Source organism: Canis aureus, chromosome 12, assembly GCF_053574225.1.
Source record: "Canis aureus isolate CA01 chromosome 12, VMU_Caureus_v.1.0, whole genome shotgun sequence".
NCBI lineage: Eukaryota > Metazoa > Chordata > Mammalia > Carnivora > Canidae > Canis > Canis aureus.
Window position 1 is genome coordinate 28559198 of NC_135622.1, and position 15425 is coordinate 28574622.

The following is a 15425-nucleotide window of genomic DNA, read 5'->3' on the forward strand; positions in this document are numbered from 1 at the left end:
TTTCACTTAGCGTAATGTTTTTTAGGATCCACCATGTTGTAACATATATGAATATTTTATTTCTCTTGCAGTGTAGTAGTCCATTATGTAGATACATACATCACTTTATATGTTTATACATTCATCTGTTGATGGACATTTGGTTTATTTCCACTTTTTGACTATTGTGAATTATGGCCCTGTGAACACTGGAGCAGAAGTCTTTTGTCTGAATATACATGATTACTTTTTTCTTGAGATATCTAGTAGTGGAATTGTTGCGTTGAACACTAAATTCATGTTTAACTTTTTAAGAAATTGCCAAACTTTTCCAAATAGGCTGCATCCTTTTATATTCCCACCAGAAATCTGTGAGGGTTCCAGTTTCTTTATTGTGTTATCATCTCTTTGTAGCTATTTCTAGTGGATATGAATTTGCATTTCCCTAATGATTAAGATGTTGAGCATCTTTTCATGTTTTTATTGGCCATTTATCTTTTTAGGTAAAAATGTGAATTAAGATCTTTTGTCCACTTATTTACCTTTTTATTTTGAAATAATTTTAAAACATAGGCAGTTGCAAAATAGTAGGGCGGGGGGGGCGGTCCTATGTACCATGCACTGTTTATCCCCCGAGGTAACATCTTATATAATTATAGTACATTATCAAAACATGGAAATTGACATAAGTAGAATCCACATACCTTATTCAGATTTCATCAGTTTTACGTGTACTCATTTGTGTTTTTATATGATTCCATGAGGTTTTCTCACATGTAGATTTCTGCTAACATAATAGTCAAGATACAGAACTTCTTTATTACTTCAAAGATGTCCCTCATGCTACTCCTTTGTAGTTCTATACACCATACCTACCCACCCTCATCCCTAACCCCTAGCGACCACTAATCTGTTCTCCATTTCTGTGATTTTGTCATTTGAAAATGTTACATAAATGGAATCATAACAGTATGTAACCTTTCAAAATTGGCTTTTCCCAGTCAACATAATACCTTTGAGATCACTGTAAGTTGTTGCACATATCAGTAGTTTGTTTCTCTTTTTATTTTAAAATTTAGCTGTGTAAAGTTTCAAGAGAGTAATGATAAAACTCAGCTCATCTTTGGCTCCATCACCAATATACATGCAAAGGATGCAGCACCAGTGGAGGTAAATGCAGGCACATTTCTTGAAAAGTTGAAAATTACTATGTTTTATGATTTGCACAGATTGGCAAATAAAATTTTTGTTTCTCTCAGAAGATAGACACCATGCTGGTCCTTGAAGGCAGTGGAAACCTGGTGCTGTACACAGGAGTGGTTCGGGTAAGTAATAAATAGCATTTCATCCTTTTGTAGGACCACTTCCTTGATGATTATTTTTTAATGTTAATTTAGTTTAATATTAGTGACCACCTGGCTGTAGGATTTAGCAGATTTTTCTAAGAGTTGAAAATGAAGTCTCCAATTAAGGTTGGTCCCAATGTGGAAACCTAAGACAAACCGCTATTATGGATTGGTGCTATGAATCTGGCACAGATGGGGAACCATAATGAGTATAGGTAGATTATTAAAAAAAAATTAAAAATAATTTAACCTGAAGTTTTATAAATAATGTAGTTTTGAAATTGATGTATGGGTAGCTTTGTTAGGTTTCCAAAAGTTTTTGTAAAGTTTCATTAAATGTGTAATATATTGGCCATATATATATATATATATATATTTTTTTTTTTTTTTTTTTTTTTTTTAAGATTTATTTGTTTAGGATAGAGAGAGAGAGAGAGAGAGAGAGGCAGAGACACAGGAGGAGGGAGAAGCAGGCTTCATGCTGGGAGCCCGACGCGGGACTTGATCCTGGGACTCCAGGGTCACGCCCTGGGCCAAAGGCAGGCACTAAACTGCTGAGACACCCAGGGATCCCCAGCCATATATATTTTTTAACAGTTGTGAAATTTACATACATAATTACGTAAATTTTAAAGATTTAAACTATGAAATTTAAATACACACATACGCACACATAATTTGAAGGCTAATGGAGTGCCCCTTCCTATGACTACTGTCCAGATTAAGAACTAGAACATTGCCAGTATCTTTATAGTCTGCAGAGTGTTGTTTCCTTACTGCATCCTCATCTCCTTGCCTCCCCCTGGATAGACACAATTCTGACTTTTGCAGTAAATCTTTTTTGCAATGTACAGCATGTTTTACTGAGAAGTAAATTGTTTAGTTTTTCTTAAATTTGAATTTTTATATAAAGGAAATCATACCATCTAGTCTTCTCCAGATGTCATTATTTTCTTCAACATTATTACTATTTTTAGATTTACCTATGTCCACATGTAGCTGTTTACTCATTCACTGTTATGCAGTAGTCTATTGTATGGTTATACCAAACTTTTACTGTTTTGTCATCACTGGGGGTATTTATTTTGCTTCTGCTATTTCCTCTAGTAACACTTTAAAAAAAATTCTTTTTTTTATTTTTTATTTTTTTTAAAAAAAATTCTTACACGTGTCTCTTAACCTTCAGAGTATATGCATATTCAACTTGGCCATGGGCCAAATTGTCCTCCAAGGTGTAGGTTGTACCAGTTTACAACATCTCCCCTTACTCCTTATCTCCAGCAGAGTATGAGAGTACTGAGTACTGCTTTACATTCTTGTGAATCTATATTACTATTTATTTTTTCTTCTTTTTCTCCCCCCAAATTGGTGCCTCTTTAAAGCCAGGTGAGAATGGAAGTCTAGGCACCCCACTTGGCCTTTGCTGACATGACTGAGAGATGGGACACAGTTGTTCCCATGGTGTTTGTCTGGAGTAGGTTGCTTACTGCCTCAAAGTTTTTTATCTTGTTAGGCTATTCCTTTCCTGACTTTCTTGGCCAAGGAGAGCAGTATTTCTGGGGCCTTTTTTGTTTGTTTGTTTGTTTGTTTGTTTTTTTGTCTGCTCTCTTAATGAGATTGTGGTCTGACCCAACTTTTTTGCTACCCAGAGGCCAGCCTGAGAACTAAATGGTGTTACAGATCAGTATTTAGTTCTCAGATCTTTTACTGTGTCATTGTTGGTCAGTTTCACACATGGCTCACTCAGAGGCCTGCCCAGGATTTTATACACATATTTAAGAAATCCTTTTCTCTACTTACTTCCTTTCTATTTTTCATCTCACTCCCTAAATGGGACAGGGAGGGGTTACTGCCTTGTTATTGCATGGTGGGGGTGGAACACAGTACTCCACCAATAATTTCTGTGGAGGTTAGAAGGGGAGAGGTATGCTGCCTTATTATTGTAGAGTAAGGATGAAAGACAGTGTTCCTCCCCCTTCATAGTTTTTGTACACCATTGGGAGGTGTAGAGGCGCTGCCTCTTGGCAATGAAAACAGCAGCACTCTGTCCATAGTCTTTGTACCTGCAGTGCCTGCTGAGGGGAGGAGATACCACCTAGTTACTGCAGGGCAGCTGTGCAAAACAAGCTTGGCCCACAGTCCCTATGCTCAGGGAGGGATGCCACCTACTTCTCAAAAGGGGAATGATAGAACTCTGCCTGTAGTTTCCAGACTGTAGCTCCAGAGGAGACTGAGGACTATGGTTTTTTTTTTCTTAGTGTTTCCTGGAATGGGGCAGGTACGGTGAAGATGTCTGTCTTGCTTGGTTCCTCTTTTTCTGACACTTTGTCTAAAAAGAACAAGGTTTCCGAGGCATCTGAGTGGCTCTATGGCTTTTTTTTTCTTAGTGTTTCCTGGAATGGGGCAGGTATGGTGAAGATGTCTGTCTTGCTTGGTTCCTCTTTTTCTGACACTTTGTCTAAAAAGAACAAGGTTTCCGGGGCATCTGAGTGGCTCAGTTGGTTAAGTGTCTGCCTTTGGCTCAGATCATGATCTCAGGGCCCTGGGATCAAGCCCTGCATCAGGCTCCCTCCTCAGGGAGCCTGCTTCTCTCTCTCTCCTGGCTGCTGCTCTCCCTGCTTGTGCTTATGTGCACACGTGTACACATGTTCCCTCTCTTTCTCTGTCAAAGAAAAAAAGAAGAGCAGAGTTTCTCTTGGTTTGTACCTGTGGCCATTTCTGGGTTGCAGGCCCTTTGAGAGCTCAAGGCCTGTTACGGAAAAGTGAAAGAAACAAAAACACCTAGGGAATTCAGCATAGGTTCATTTTTGGTTCTCGTGTCCCTAGCCAGTGTCTTCTTTTCCTCACCTTTCAGAGTCTTGCATTGCATTATAAAATCTGTACAGATTCTATTGTAAATAGTGGGAGGAATAGAGTGAGATGTACTTACTCCATATTTTCGTTAACTGGAGGTCTCTGTAGCTTTTTAAGAACTTTATATATACTGGTTCTCTCTCTCATTTTGTTTTCTAATCCTGAGGATTTTATTCGGGTAACTTTTGTAATTTTATTAGCTTTTGGGTAGTATATGGACATAAATATGGATTTTGTTAGAATTTCACTTGAGTTCTGAATATTTCCTTTGAGTCTTCTCAGGAGTTTTCAGCTTGTGTGGGTGTGAACCTTTGTTGTGTTTCTCCTGAAGACCCCACAGATAGCCAAAATAAGGGGTGGTTAGCATGGGTTGTAAACTCACTCTTTTAATGAAGAATTTATATAAAGTTTCTTGAGGAAGAAATATTTGAGAGTTTATGAGGGAAGAAGGCAGATTATGAGCTCAAGAGCAGTTTGGATTATATTGGGATTTAATTTCTGGAGCATCAGTCAGTCTCATTTATTTATTTTTTTTTAGCCCCGTGAAGGTAATTGATCATTCTCTCTGTCTGGAGATATTGTTAACAAGATTGTTGCTTGTAGTCTCTGAAAGTTTAATGTCTCTGCTGTTTATACCACTAATATGGTAGGAAAATGCATGATACATGGAATTTTGTATAATGTTCTGACTGTATTAGCATTCACCTACTTTCCTGCCAGAAATAAGTCTTTAGTAATGAAGAGAAAGAGTCAAACCAAGAGAAATTATACCAAGACATTTGTAGTTGGATGGTTGGAATTAATAAAATTTTAATTCTTTTCATTTTTTAGATATGTTTGGAATATTTCAAAGCTTATTTAAAATTTGGAATATTAAAAGAAATTAATGCTTATGTGCCATAACATTTTATTTAAGGTTATGATACATTAAAGCCAATATTTTTTTCTGCATCTTTGTATTGCTTAAAGGTGGGAAAGGTTTTTATTCCTGGACTGCCAGCTCCTTCCCTGACAATGTCTAACACGATGCCTCGGCCCAGCACTCCACTTGACAGTGTCAGTACTCCTAAACCTCTTAGTAAACTACTTGGATCCTTGGATGAGGTGAGTAATGAATTAGGTACTGTCAAAAAAAATTAGAGACTCTTTTTTTTTTTTTTTTAGATTTTATTTATTTGAGATAGCAAGCAAGAGGATAGAGAACATGAGCAGGGGGGAGGGGCAGAGCAAGAAGCAGGCTCTCCATTGAGCCAGGAGGCCAATGTGGGGCTCCATCCCAGGACCCTGGGATCATGACCCGAGCCGAAGGCAGACCTTAATCAACTAAGCCATTGGGGGCCCCAAAATTAGAGACTCCTTTTTTTTTTTTTTTTTTTTTTAAAGAAAGATTTTATTTATTCATGAGAGACACAGAGAGAGAGAGAGAGGCAGAGACACAGGCAGAGGGAGAAGCAAGCTCCACACAGGAAGCCCGATGTGGGACTCTATCTCGGGTTTCCAGGATTATGCTCTGGGCTGAAGGTGGCACTAAACCACTGAGCCACCCAGGCTGCCCCTAGAAACTATTAATCATAGGAAACAAAAGGAAGATTGGTGGAGGGGAGGGGGGTTGGGGCGGTTGGGAACCTGGGTGATGGACTTAAAGAGGGCACATAATATAATGAGCACTGGGTATTATATAAGATTGATGAATCACTAAACTCTTTCTGAAATTAATAATGTACTATATGTTAATTTAATTTAAATAAAGAAATAAAAAATAAGTAAAATTTTAAAAATGTACTAGTGTTTTAAAGAAGTTTGGTTCAAATAGTAGTTCTTCCCATGGTTAACTCTTTTCTGTTTTAAAAATGACAGAGTTGGGGGATCGCTGGGTGGCTCAGCGGTTTGGTGCCTGCCTTTGGCCTAGGGTGTGATCCTGGGGTCCCGGGATCGAGTCCCATGCTGGGCTCCTGGCATGGAGCCTGCTTCTCCCTCTTCCTGTGTCTCTGCCTCTCTCTCTGTCTATAATAAACAAACAAACAAATAAATAAATATTAAAAAAATGACAGAGTTGGAAGTTAGCTAATACTTGTAGGGTATACATATTTTCAAAACAAATGGTTCAGTGAACGTATTGACCTCCCTTGTGATGCGTAAGGTATTACAGAGATGAGAATGATACATTCTTTTTCATCTAGGAACTTCCTAATTGATTTGGATAGAACAGATGTATTGTCTACATGAGAAGTTATAATTTAAGATAGACTATTAAGACTTAGAATGAGGAACAGAGAGTACCACAGCAGATCCACTGATAGGAAAATATATCCTTATGGGTTGATGTAGCAGAACCAGAGGCTCATGTCTGAGGGGCTTGTCTGACTTGGTGTAGACCTTCAGGATAGTAGGCTCTCTGTAGATAGAAAGGGGTATTTGGGGCAGAGAGGAATCACATGGGAAATAGGTGTGAAAGCAGGTAAGTACAGAACATTTCTTACACATATTTATATTTCCATTTTGTAGCATATAAGACTCAAGGTTGTGGAGTGAATGAACGCTTGTAAAAGTACAAGTAGCCTGTTGGGTGGGACAGGGCAGGGAATCGGTGACAATATCTTGTTTTTGAATGTTTTCTATGTGCTAGGCACTATTCCAAGTGTTTCATTTGTATTAACTCATTTAATCCCTTAGAATGGCTTTGTTGGGAAGATACTGCTCCCCATTTTATGAATGGGTACATGGAGGTATAAGAAGGTTACTTGTCTAAAGTCATATAGCTAGTAAGTGTTAGAGCTGGGATTTATACTCTTACTAACATGTTCTTAAAGGCAGAGAGGATGAAAAGGTTTTTATTCTAAATGCTATCACCAGAACATTACAGGATTTTGAGGTTGGAGTTACAAATGCTAGGCTCTGTGTTTTATTTATTTATTTTTATTTTTTAAAGATTTATTTATTTATTCATGAGAGACACAGAGAGAAAGAGAGGCAGAGACGCAGGCAGAGGGAGAAGCAGGCTCCACGCAGGGAGCTTGACATGGGACTCGATCCCGGGTCCCCAGGATCACACCTCAGGCTGCAGGTGGCGCTAATAAGCCGCTGTGCCACCGGGGCCGCTCAGGCTCTGTGTTTTAGATGTATATCTTGGGACTTAGACCTAAGAGATTCCAAGTGTTTTCTGTGTTAATTCAAGAGATGCGAAGGGGATCTGAGTTATAGCAACAAATTGGAAAGGAGGGGAATGACACGAGAGGTCTGGAGAATTTGAAATGGCAGAGTCTGTAGTCTGATTGGTTTTGTGCTGTGCTGGGAGAAAGAAGTGTGGGTAATAAGGCTCAGAGTTCTCTGAGCAAGCTAGGTGGATACCCATGCATACCAAGTTAGGAATCCTGGAGAAAAGAGTTCTGTATTTGAGACATTTGAGTGCAGATGTTGAGGGGAAGTTGAAAGTGGAGATTGGTGCAAGCAGTTGATTGTATTGATCAGTGTCTAAGCCCTGGTTTTATTTTTTAAATATGTGCAGCATTGAGTTCTTTCCCTTTAAGTCAGGACATTTGAAGAACTTTCAAATGGGAGCTGGAGAAGTGTCAGGGTTTTGTGTAATTTGGAAGAATTTTTGTGCTTTAAAACGTAAAATGGTTCCTAACTTTTTAGAATTCCATTAACCCAGAAATGGTTAATATCTCTGGTAGCCATGGGATCACAAGATTATAGTATTACACATTGGCCAGTGGCTTTCTATGCTTCTGGTTGATTGTGCAACTAAGATTCAGGACCAGTGGAACTCAGTTTTTTGTGGCATCTGTGGGAGGAGAAGCTAAAACATAATAAATAATCTTATACTTGATGGGCTGGCAATGTCGACAAGATATTTACTTAAGAGATGCCCTATAATTTGAATTTGGGAATACAGAAAGAGTCAGTGGTTAGGACTGGATCTAAAACTGGAAGCATCTACATGTAAATAGTAACTAAGATCATTTAAGTTTTTTGTTTGCATATCTACAGTCAAGCACGTAAATGTTCTCATGTTTTCAGAACATAACAGTTGCCTATAGGGGAAATACCACTATGTGCTTATCTTAATCTTGTTTCTTTTCTTTCTCATTACTCTCCTTTCTCTGGGGTTTTAAGATCCTCGAGTCATCTCTACCTTGGCTGCCTCAAGTTATAGTTTATGTGTCTACCTCTGTAAGATTGCCGGAAGTCTCCTTCCTCTTAACAGTGGCTTTCCTTGTACACTCAGTGTATCCAAGTTCCCTTCCAAATCCCCATCAAATATTGCACATGCCAAGACCAGGAAAAGCAGTGTAAGAATTTCCGGCCACCTCCTTATGACGCCCTTCTTTCTCTCCTAGATCTTGGCCCCTCGGGTTTAGGTTGTTCCATGGCTCTCCAGTGCTATTGATCAGAGGTTTTGCTATATTACTGGCCTCTTCTAGTTGCTTTAGGTGAGGTCTTGGTCTGCTGTAAGGTACTTCATCACATCCAGAGAAGAATGATTTTAAATCATTACGTACAGTTGTTAGATTATGTACAAAAAGAGATTTCTTTAACCATAATTCATCAAAAAATATTTCATATGTGTTGTATATATGACTTTTTACAGGTGGTTCTGTTCTCCCCAGTTCCAGAACTGAGGGATTCTTCAAAACTTCATGATTCTCTCTATAACGAGGATTGTACTTTTCAGCAGCTTGGAACTTATATTCATTCTATAAGAGACCCTGTCTGTAACAGAGTAACTCTGGTAAGTATATTTATTTTTAAAAGATAAGGTAGTTCTTTAAAAAATATGACTATCAAATTTGTCAGAATGCAGAATTTTGTCTGAAAAATGAAAATATTTTTCATGATTTTTAAAATCTCTTGCAATGTGTCATTTTTTGGGTACTATTTTACTTTAGAAAAATTTTTAAAAAGATTTGATTTATTAATTTGAGAGAGAGAGCAGCGTGCTAGCACAAACAAAAGGGAAGGGTAGAGAGAAAGGGAGAAGCAAGCTCCCTGCTGAACAGAGTCCAACATGGAGCTCCATCCCAGGACCCCGGGACTATGACCTGAGCCAAAGCAGATGCTTAACTGGCTGAGCCACCTAGGCGCCCCCTAATTCTGCTTAACTTTTCTACAGTTGCTTTATTATTAAAAAATTACTGAAAACAAATCTTGTTACAGTTGAATTTCATATTGACAGGATTTTTGTCTTTTCATTAGAAGTTAATCTTTTTTAGTGCCGGTGACTCTTCGTGTCTGTATAAAAATTAGACATTCATTAAAACAACTTTTGGAAATTTTTTAAAAATAAGCACATTTATAGTTTCTGAAATTTGAAAGTATTTAGTTCCAGTTGAAAAATAATTGTTTTTCATTTATTTTATTGAATTTTGCTTTGACAGGCAGTCTTGTAAAGCATAGCCATTTTTAAGACATTCAAAGACTTAAAATGCACAACTTCTGTTTACTTGCTCTTGTTTATTTCCATTCTTTTCCTTAGGAATTGAGTAATGGGTCCATGGTTAGGATCACTATTCCTGAAATTGCCACCTCTGAATTAGGTATGATTGAAGTCAGACCTCACTTCCATTTATTCTCAGATTGTTAAGATTTGTGCTATTTGCTGATTTACAGTAGTAATTGGGATTTTAAAAAATCTGTTGTATTTGAAGCCATGGGATTGCAGAGAGGCTGTGAAGAGCTGGGGAGCTCTTTTTATTGTCTACTCCATGTGTGCTCAAAGGCTAGGGGTATACTTGGAAGATATGCTAGTTCTGTTTCCCTGAGATATATTATGTTGAAGAATGCTGTGCGGTGAGATCATAATATATGGACATGCCTCTTGCAAGAAAATCTGAGAAACAAGGAAGCCTACGCAACTAAAATAGTTTTTGGCATATGTGATGGGTTTTAATCATACAATGAATCTCTCAATTGTTAGATAAATTGAGAAATTAACATAATTGCCTTAATTGAATAAAACTTAATATTGCAGCCAAAATCAGGTGTATTTCAATAAAATTGAAAATTGAGTCTGCTGAAATTATTGAAACAATTTGGGAAATACTAGGTGGAAAATATTTCTGAATAGAGAATAGTAAAGAAAACTTTAATTTGAAAAGATTTGTCAACAATTGTAGTAAGTTAAGAATGTGTAAGGAAATTCACAACATTTATTGGTTTCAAAATCTAAGTGGCAAAGCAAAGCATTGGTAGATTGTGTGATTTCTGGAATTTGATAAGTAGGGTAGAATGACTTTTCCATTTTAGGAAATATCTTTCTTGGTGTGGTAAAATGATGCTATGAGTAGGTATAGAGATACCTTGATTTTCTAAAAGGTGCTTAGCCAATAATTTCAAAGCCATGTGCCTTAGAAGTATAAGCCTGAACAAAATATATAAAAACAAATAATGGATTAAATAAAATAAATGAAAACGGAAAAAAATCTTACTCTCATCAAATAGAAGTCACATAAATTTCTATCCTTTATGTATAAAGCATTCCTCGGCCCCTCAAGCAGTATCTGGTTTACACTTATTTTGGATTCAACCATGACAAACTTGGTTTTTTAGTTTTCTAACATTTATTCTATTTGACTCTAATCTTTGCTATATGTGTACACACATAGCAAATTGATGAGAGAAAGGATGTGCTGCTGAGGATGGGCCTGGTGACAGTGGCAGTGGGAAGGGAAGAAGAGAATCCTCCAAAGAGAAGATGTGAGAATACAAAAACATTGCAGTTTGGGACCACTTACTATAAAAAGCAGACCCAGGCCTCTTTAGGACAGTAGCCTGACAGTGTAGTTCTGTGACTGCTATTTCCACAATGGCACTGAGTCATTAAGGAAGGTAATAGTTATGTAGTATTGGCTGATCCATTTGAGACAAGAGCATGTAAAACATTTATATGGTGTCAGAAATAAAAAGTGAATGGTGTCAGAAATAAAAGTTGTAAAGTTTTGGTTAACAGGAATGTTAACTCACTGAGAACATCTTTTAGCAATAGTTAAGCATTTGCTATTTGAGGTTGCATATATTGAATATTACATATTTACTGAAGTATTTCAGCAGTATTTTGTATGAATTTATTCATGTAGGCATTGTATATTTTTGATAGAATGACCTTTAGTTTATTGTCCAAACTAGAATATTTTTGAGAGTAAAATGGGATGCTAATAGTAATTGCTGGAGCAGTGGGTATAAATCAGTTCTATCTCAGGTAAGGCGGACTATTGGTTGTCTTATTTCTGATCCAGAATCAATGAGTGGAAACCTGCCTGAGACCTCCTACAAGCCGTGTTGAATTCAGTAGTGGTTTAAGTTTCAAATGATCGGCAGGGAATGTTTGCATCCTCCTGGCTCCGTAATGGTAGTTCTCTTTTCAGAATAAATGGCCTTTACACAGAAGTTAGAAAATCTTTCTTATTAAAAGGGGAAAAAATGGAAATATTGGAAGCATACTAAAATTAATCTTTGCTTTTAATAGTACAAACATGTTTGCAAGCAATTAAGTTTATCCTGCCAAAGGAAATAGCTGTTCAGATGCTTGTTAAGTGGTACAGTGTCCACAGTGCTCCAGGAGGACCCAGTTATCATTCCGAGTGGAATTTATTTGTGACTTGTCTCATGAACATGATGGGTTATAACACAGACCGCTTAGCATGGACCCGAAATGTAAGTACATATAATTTCTTTTTTCTGAGTTATTCTTGTGTTACCAATGTAATGTTTGCATAATTGGTAGTACAGTATTTAGGGTATATAATGGAGCAGTTTACTGAAAGGTATACCTTAATCAACAAAATGATATAATACTAAGGCTTATTCTATCTCTATGGTAAATCACATGTCATTTAATATTTAATAATAACATTTTACTACTAATTATAATTATTGAGTTTTATAACATGGGAAAGCATGTTTTGATTATAATTTCTCATTTCATCTTTGTAAAATGACTGCAGGTTATGCTAGGATTAGTAGTAATCATCTTGGTTTTATTAATGAAGAAAATGAATCACAGAGAGATCACAGACTGGTAACTTGCTCAAAACAGGGCCTAGACTAGGTCTTCTGATTGATGGCTTGCTGTTGTTCTCTTCAGCCCAGACTGTTTTTGCACACAAATTACTTGGTCTGTGGGGAGGAAGGTTTGATTTGAGGGCGATTTAGAGGGCTTTAGCCTAAGTATCTACTCTGCTAATGATGCAAAAGTATATTCCTAACCCTCCACTCCAGAAGCTTTCTTACAGGTCCTTAACAAGTGATTTATAAAACCAGTGTCTTAAGTATTGGTGATTCCTTTTGGCTCTAGAGAGGTCAAGGTCCCAGGGCAACCTTGCTTGGGTCACTCTGAAGAAATCCCTCTAGAATACACTTAACGTTTGTCTCGGTAATTCAGCTGTACCTGTCTGTATATTTTAGTCTTATACTAGCAAATCCATTTAAAAAATCATTTTTTTCTTCATTATGAACATACGTGCTTACCATGGAAAATCTTGAAAATGGAAGAATTAAGAAGAAAATACTACTACTCAGATAACCACTCTGAGCATCTTTATATTGCCTTTTAGATTAACACGATGTAAATGAAAAGTTCCAATATTATTAAAAATTCTTAGGAAAAAAACCCTCATTTTTATCATCTTCATAATAGGCTGTCATGTGATTTTATCATTAACCAACTGCTAATAATAGAACATTATTATTATATATTATATAAAAATGTTAAATCACTCTCCCTTTTTCTAATTAGGAATAACTTGAAGGAAGGCTCTAGTCATTTCCTAAGAATATAACCTTAGAAGAGGTATTATTAGGTCAAGTAATTTTCAGAAAGGGTTTCCTGTTGACATTCTCACCAGCTTCATTTAGAAGTGCCCACTTCACTACAATGTTGATTTGTGGTTTGGTGAACCTTTGGAAATTAGACATTTTTCTTTTTTTTTTTTTAAGATTTTATTTATTTATTCATGAGAGACACAAGAGATAGAGAGGCAGAGAGAGACACAGGCAGAGGGAGAAGCAGGCTCTATGCAGGGAGCCTGATGTGGGACTTGATCCCAGGAATCCAGGATCACACCCTGCACCAAAGGCAGATGCTCGACCACTGAGCCATCCAGGCGTCTCATTTTTTCTTATTCCTAAGTAAATGGGAACGGTTTTTTCATATTCTCATTGTTTGTTTGTTTGTTTATGTATGTACGTATGTACGTATGTAGGCAGGCTCCATACCCAACATAGGGCTTGAATTCATGACCCTGAGATTAAGAGTTGGATGCTCTACTGAATGAGTGAGTCAGGAGCCCCACTCATTGGTCATTTATAGTCACTATTTTTTGACTTGCATTTCCTGTCCTTGTCTATGTTTCATTCTTTTCTCTGCCAGTAACCAAAGTAATCCTGTCTGACAAAGTCAGATCATGTCTCTGTTCAGAGACCTCCAGTATCTTCCCTTCCCAGAGTAAAAGCCAGAAACCTGCAAGGTGCCATGTAACCCATCCCTGTCTTACCTTTCTCATCTTATCTCCTCATCCCTGCCTTGCTCACATTGTTCCTAGCTGTCCTCCTTCAGTTTCTCTTCTTGGAACATACCAGGCATGTTCCTGCCTCAGGGTCTTTGCACTTGCTATTTATTAACTCTGGAGGAAAAGCCTTCCCCCAGAAGAGAAGCTTAGGCCTTTTTCAGATAGCACCTCAGTGCAGCATGCTCTGTTCATTCCAGTGGAATTGTTACCTCTCCCCATGCTTTTTATCCCCTTTACCTGTTTTATTTTTCTCTTTGTGCTAATTAAATATGCTGCATATTTTACTTAATTTATATTGCTCTGTGGAGTTGTTACCTCTCCCCATGCTTTTTATCCCCTTTACCTGTTTTAGTTTTCTTTTTGTGTAATTAAATATGCAGCATTATATCTAAGCAGGAATTTTTGTTTAGTTTTGTTTTCTATCCCTAGGCCCTACAGTAGTGCCTGGCATAGATGGATGTTCAGTGAATTTGTTGAATGAACACCCTTTTGCGTCTGAATGAGATATTATTTTTAAGAATTTGTATTTATCATATTAAAGAATTTCCCTCTGAAATTTCCTTGAGAAAAACCTTCCTGGGAAAATAGAGATAATTTTTTAAAATTTTAAACAGTTGCATGAAAGCTACTTTATTCCATATTTTCCCATTCTTCATTTAAATATGAAGAAATTGAGCCTTATTAGAAACTAAGGATATCTACAGTGCTTCAGCTTTTTGCAGTTTGTGTGTTACTCTGCTGTGGAACTTGCTGATGAATATAGGTTGTTGTGCTCCATTCTCTAGCAGAGATCCAGGGCCCTCTTAGGTTTTCATATTATTGGGAAGACTGAGCAGCTACCATTTTTTCTTTTGTAAAATGTGGCTCTCTTACTTATTTATTGGATAATAGTTCTAAAAGAAGGAATGAGGAAATCAGTCCTGAGGCTGAGTTGCTTTCACATTTATTTATAGAACTGCATAATAAATCTCTTGCTATACTTTGGTTCCTACATCAAAGCTCAGGATGAAATGGTCTTCAGTGGCAAATGATTTTCATTTTGTTTTCTTCAAATATATCCTTTTTTTGTTTTCATTTAAATGGGTAGAGAGGGCGCCTGGGTGGCTCAGTGGTTGAGTGTCTGCCTTTGGCTCAGGTCATGATCCTGGGGTCTTGGGATCAAGTCCCACATTGGGCTCCCCACAGGGAGCCTGCTTTTCCCTCTGCCTATGTCTCTGCCTTTCTCTCTCTCTCTCTCTCTCATGAGTAAATAAAAATAAAATCTTTTAAAAAAGTAATGGGTTAGAGAGTAAGAAGTACAGAATTTTTCCCAATGAGTTACATGATTTTTGGCATTTCTTTGGGTCTTCCTTAATTTACTGATGTGTTAAATGAGAGCATTGAAAAAAAAAATGAGAGCATTGGACAGATGATGTTTCCTTCTGGTTCTCACATTCTATGAATGGTTGCATCGGGGGTTAACATTTTGTATCCTCAGGATGCTCATATTTTTGTTAGGTAGAAGTTGAGCCTCTGCTGAAGGCCAGGTGTGTGATGCCAGGCTTTTCAGATTTGCATCAGGCAGGGTAGTTTCTCTCACGGAATTGACAGTCTCAGGAGAAGGCAGATGAGTATTTTATATCAGGTTGTGATAAAGGTCAGGGATCTACAAAAGCATATAATAGGGTTGGGTAGCTTGCAGAATATTAAAATAATGAAAATAAGATAGATCCATATATGCCACAAAGAGGTATCTATATCA

The 15425-nt window shown here is 37.3% G+C and overlaps 1 protein-coding gene across 3 annotated transcripts in view; it reads left to right on the forward strand.

Moving 5' to 3' along the window:
- ANAPC1 (anaphase promoting complex subunit 1) overlaps positions 1-15425 on the forward strand; it is a 111419-nt gene that overhangs the window by 14591 nt on the left and 81403 nt on the right. For 2 of the 3 annotated variants that reach the window (XM_077843311.1, XM_077843313.1), the window contains 6 exons: positions 1059-1149; positions 1239-1304; positions 5148-5282; positions 8770-8910; positions 9655-9715; positions 11644-11831. In XM_077843311.1, the coding sequence (XP_077699437.1) occupies positions 1059-1149; positions 1239-1304; positions 5148-5282; positions 8770-8910; positions 9655-9715; positions 11644-11831 (682 nt within the window). The remainder of the gene's footprint in view (positions 1-1058; positions 1150-1238; positions 1305-5147; positions 5283-8769; positions 8911-9654; positions 9716-11643; positions 11832-15425) is intronic. The other variant, XM_077843312.1, reaches the window with a different exon arrangement.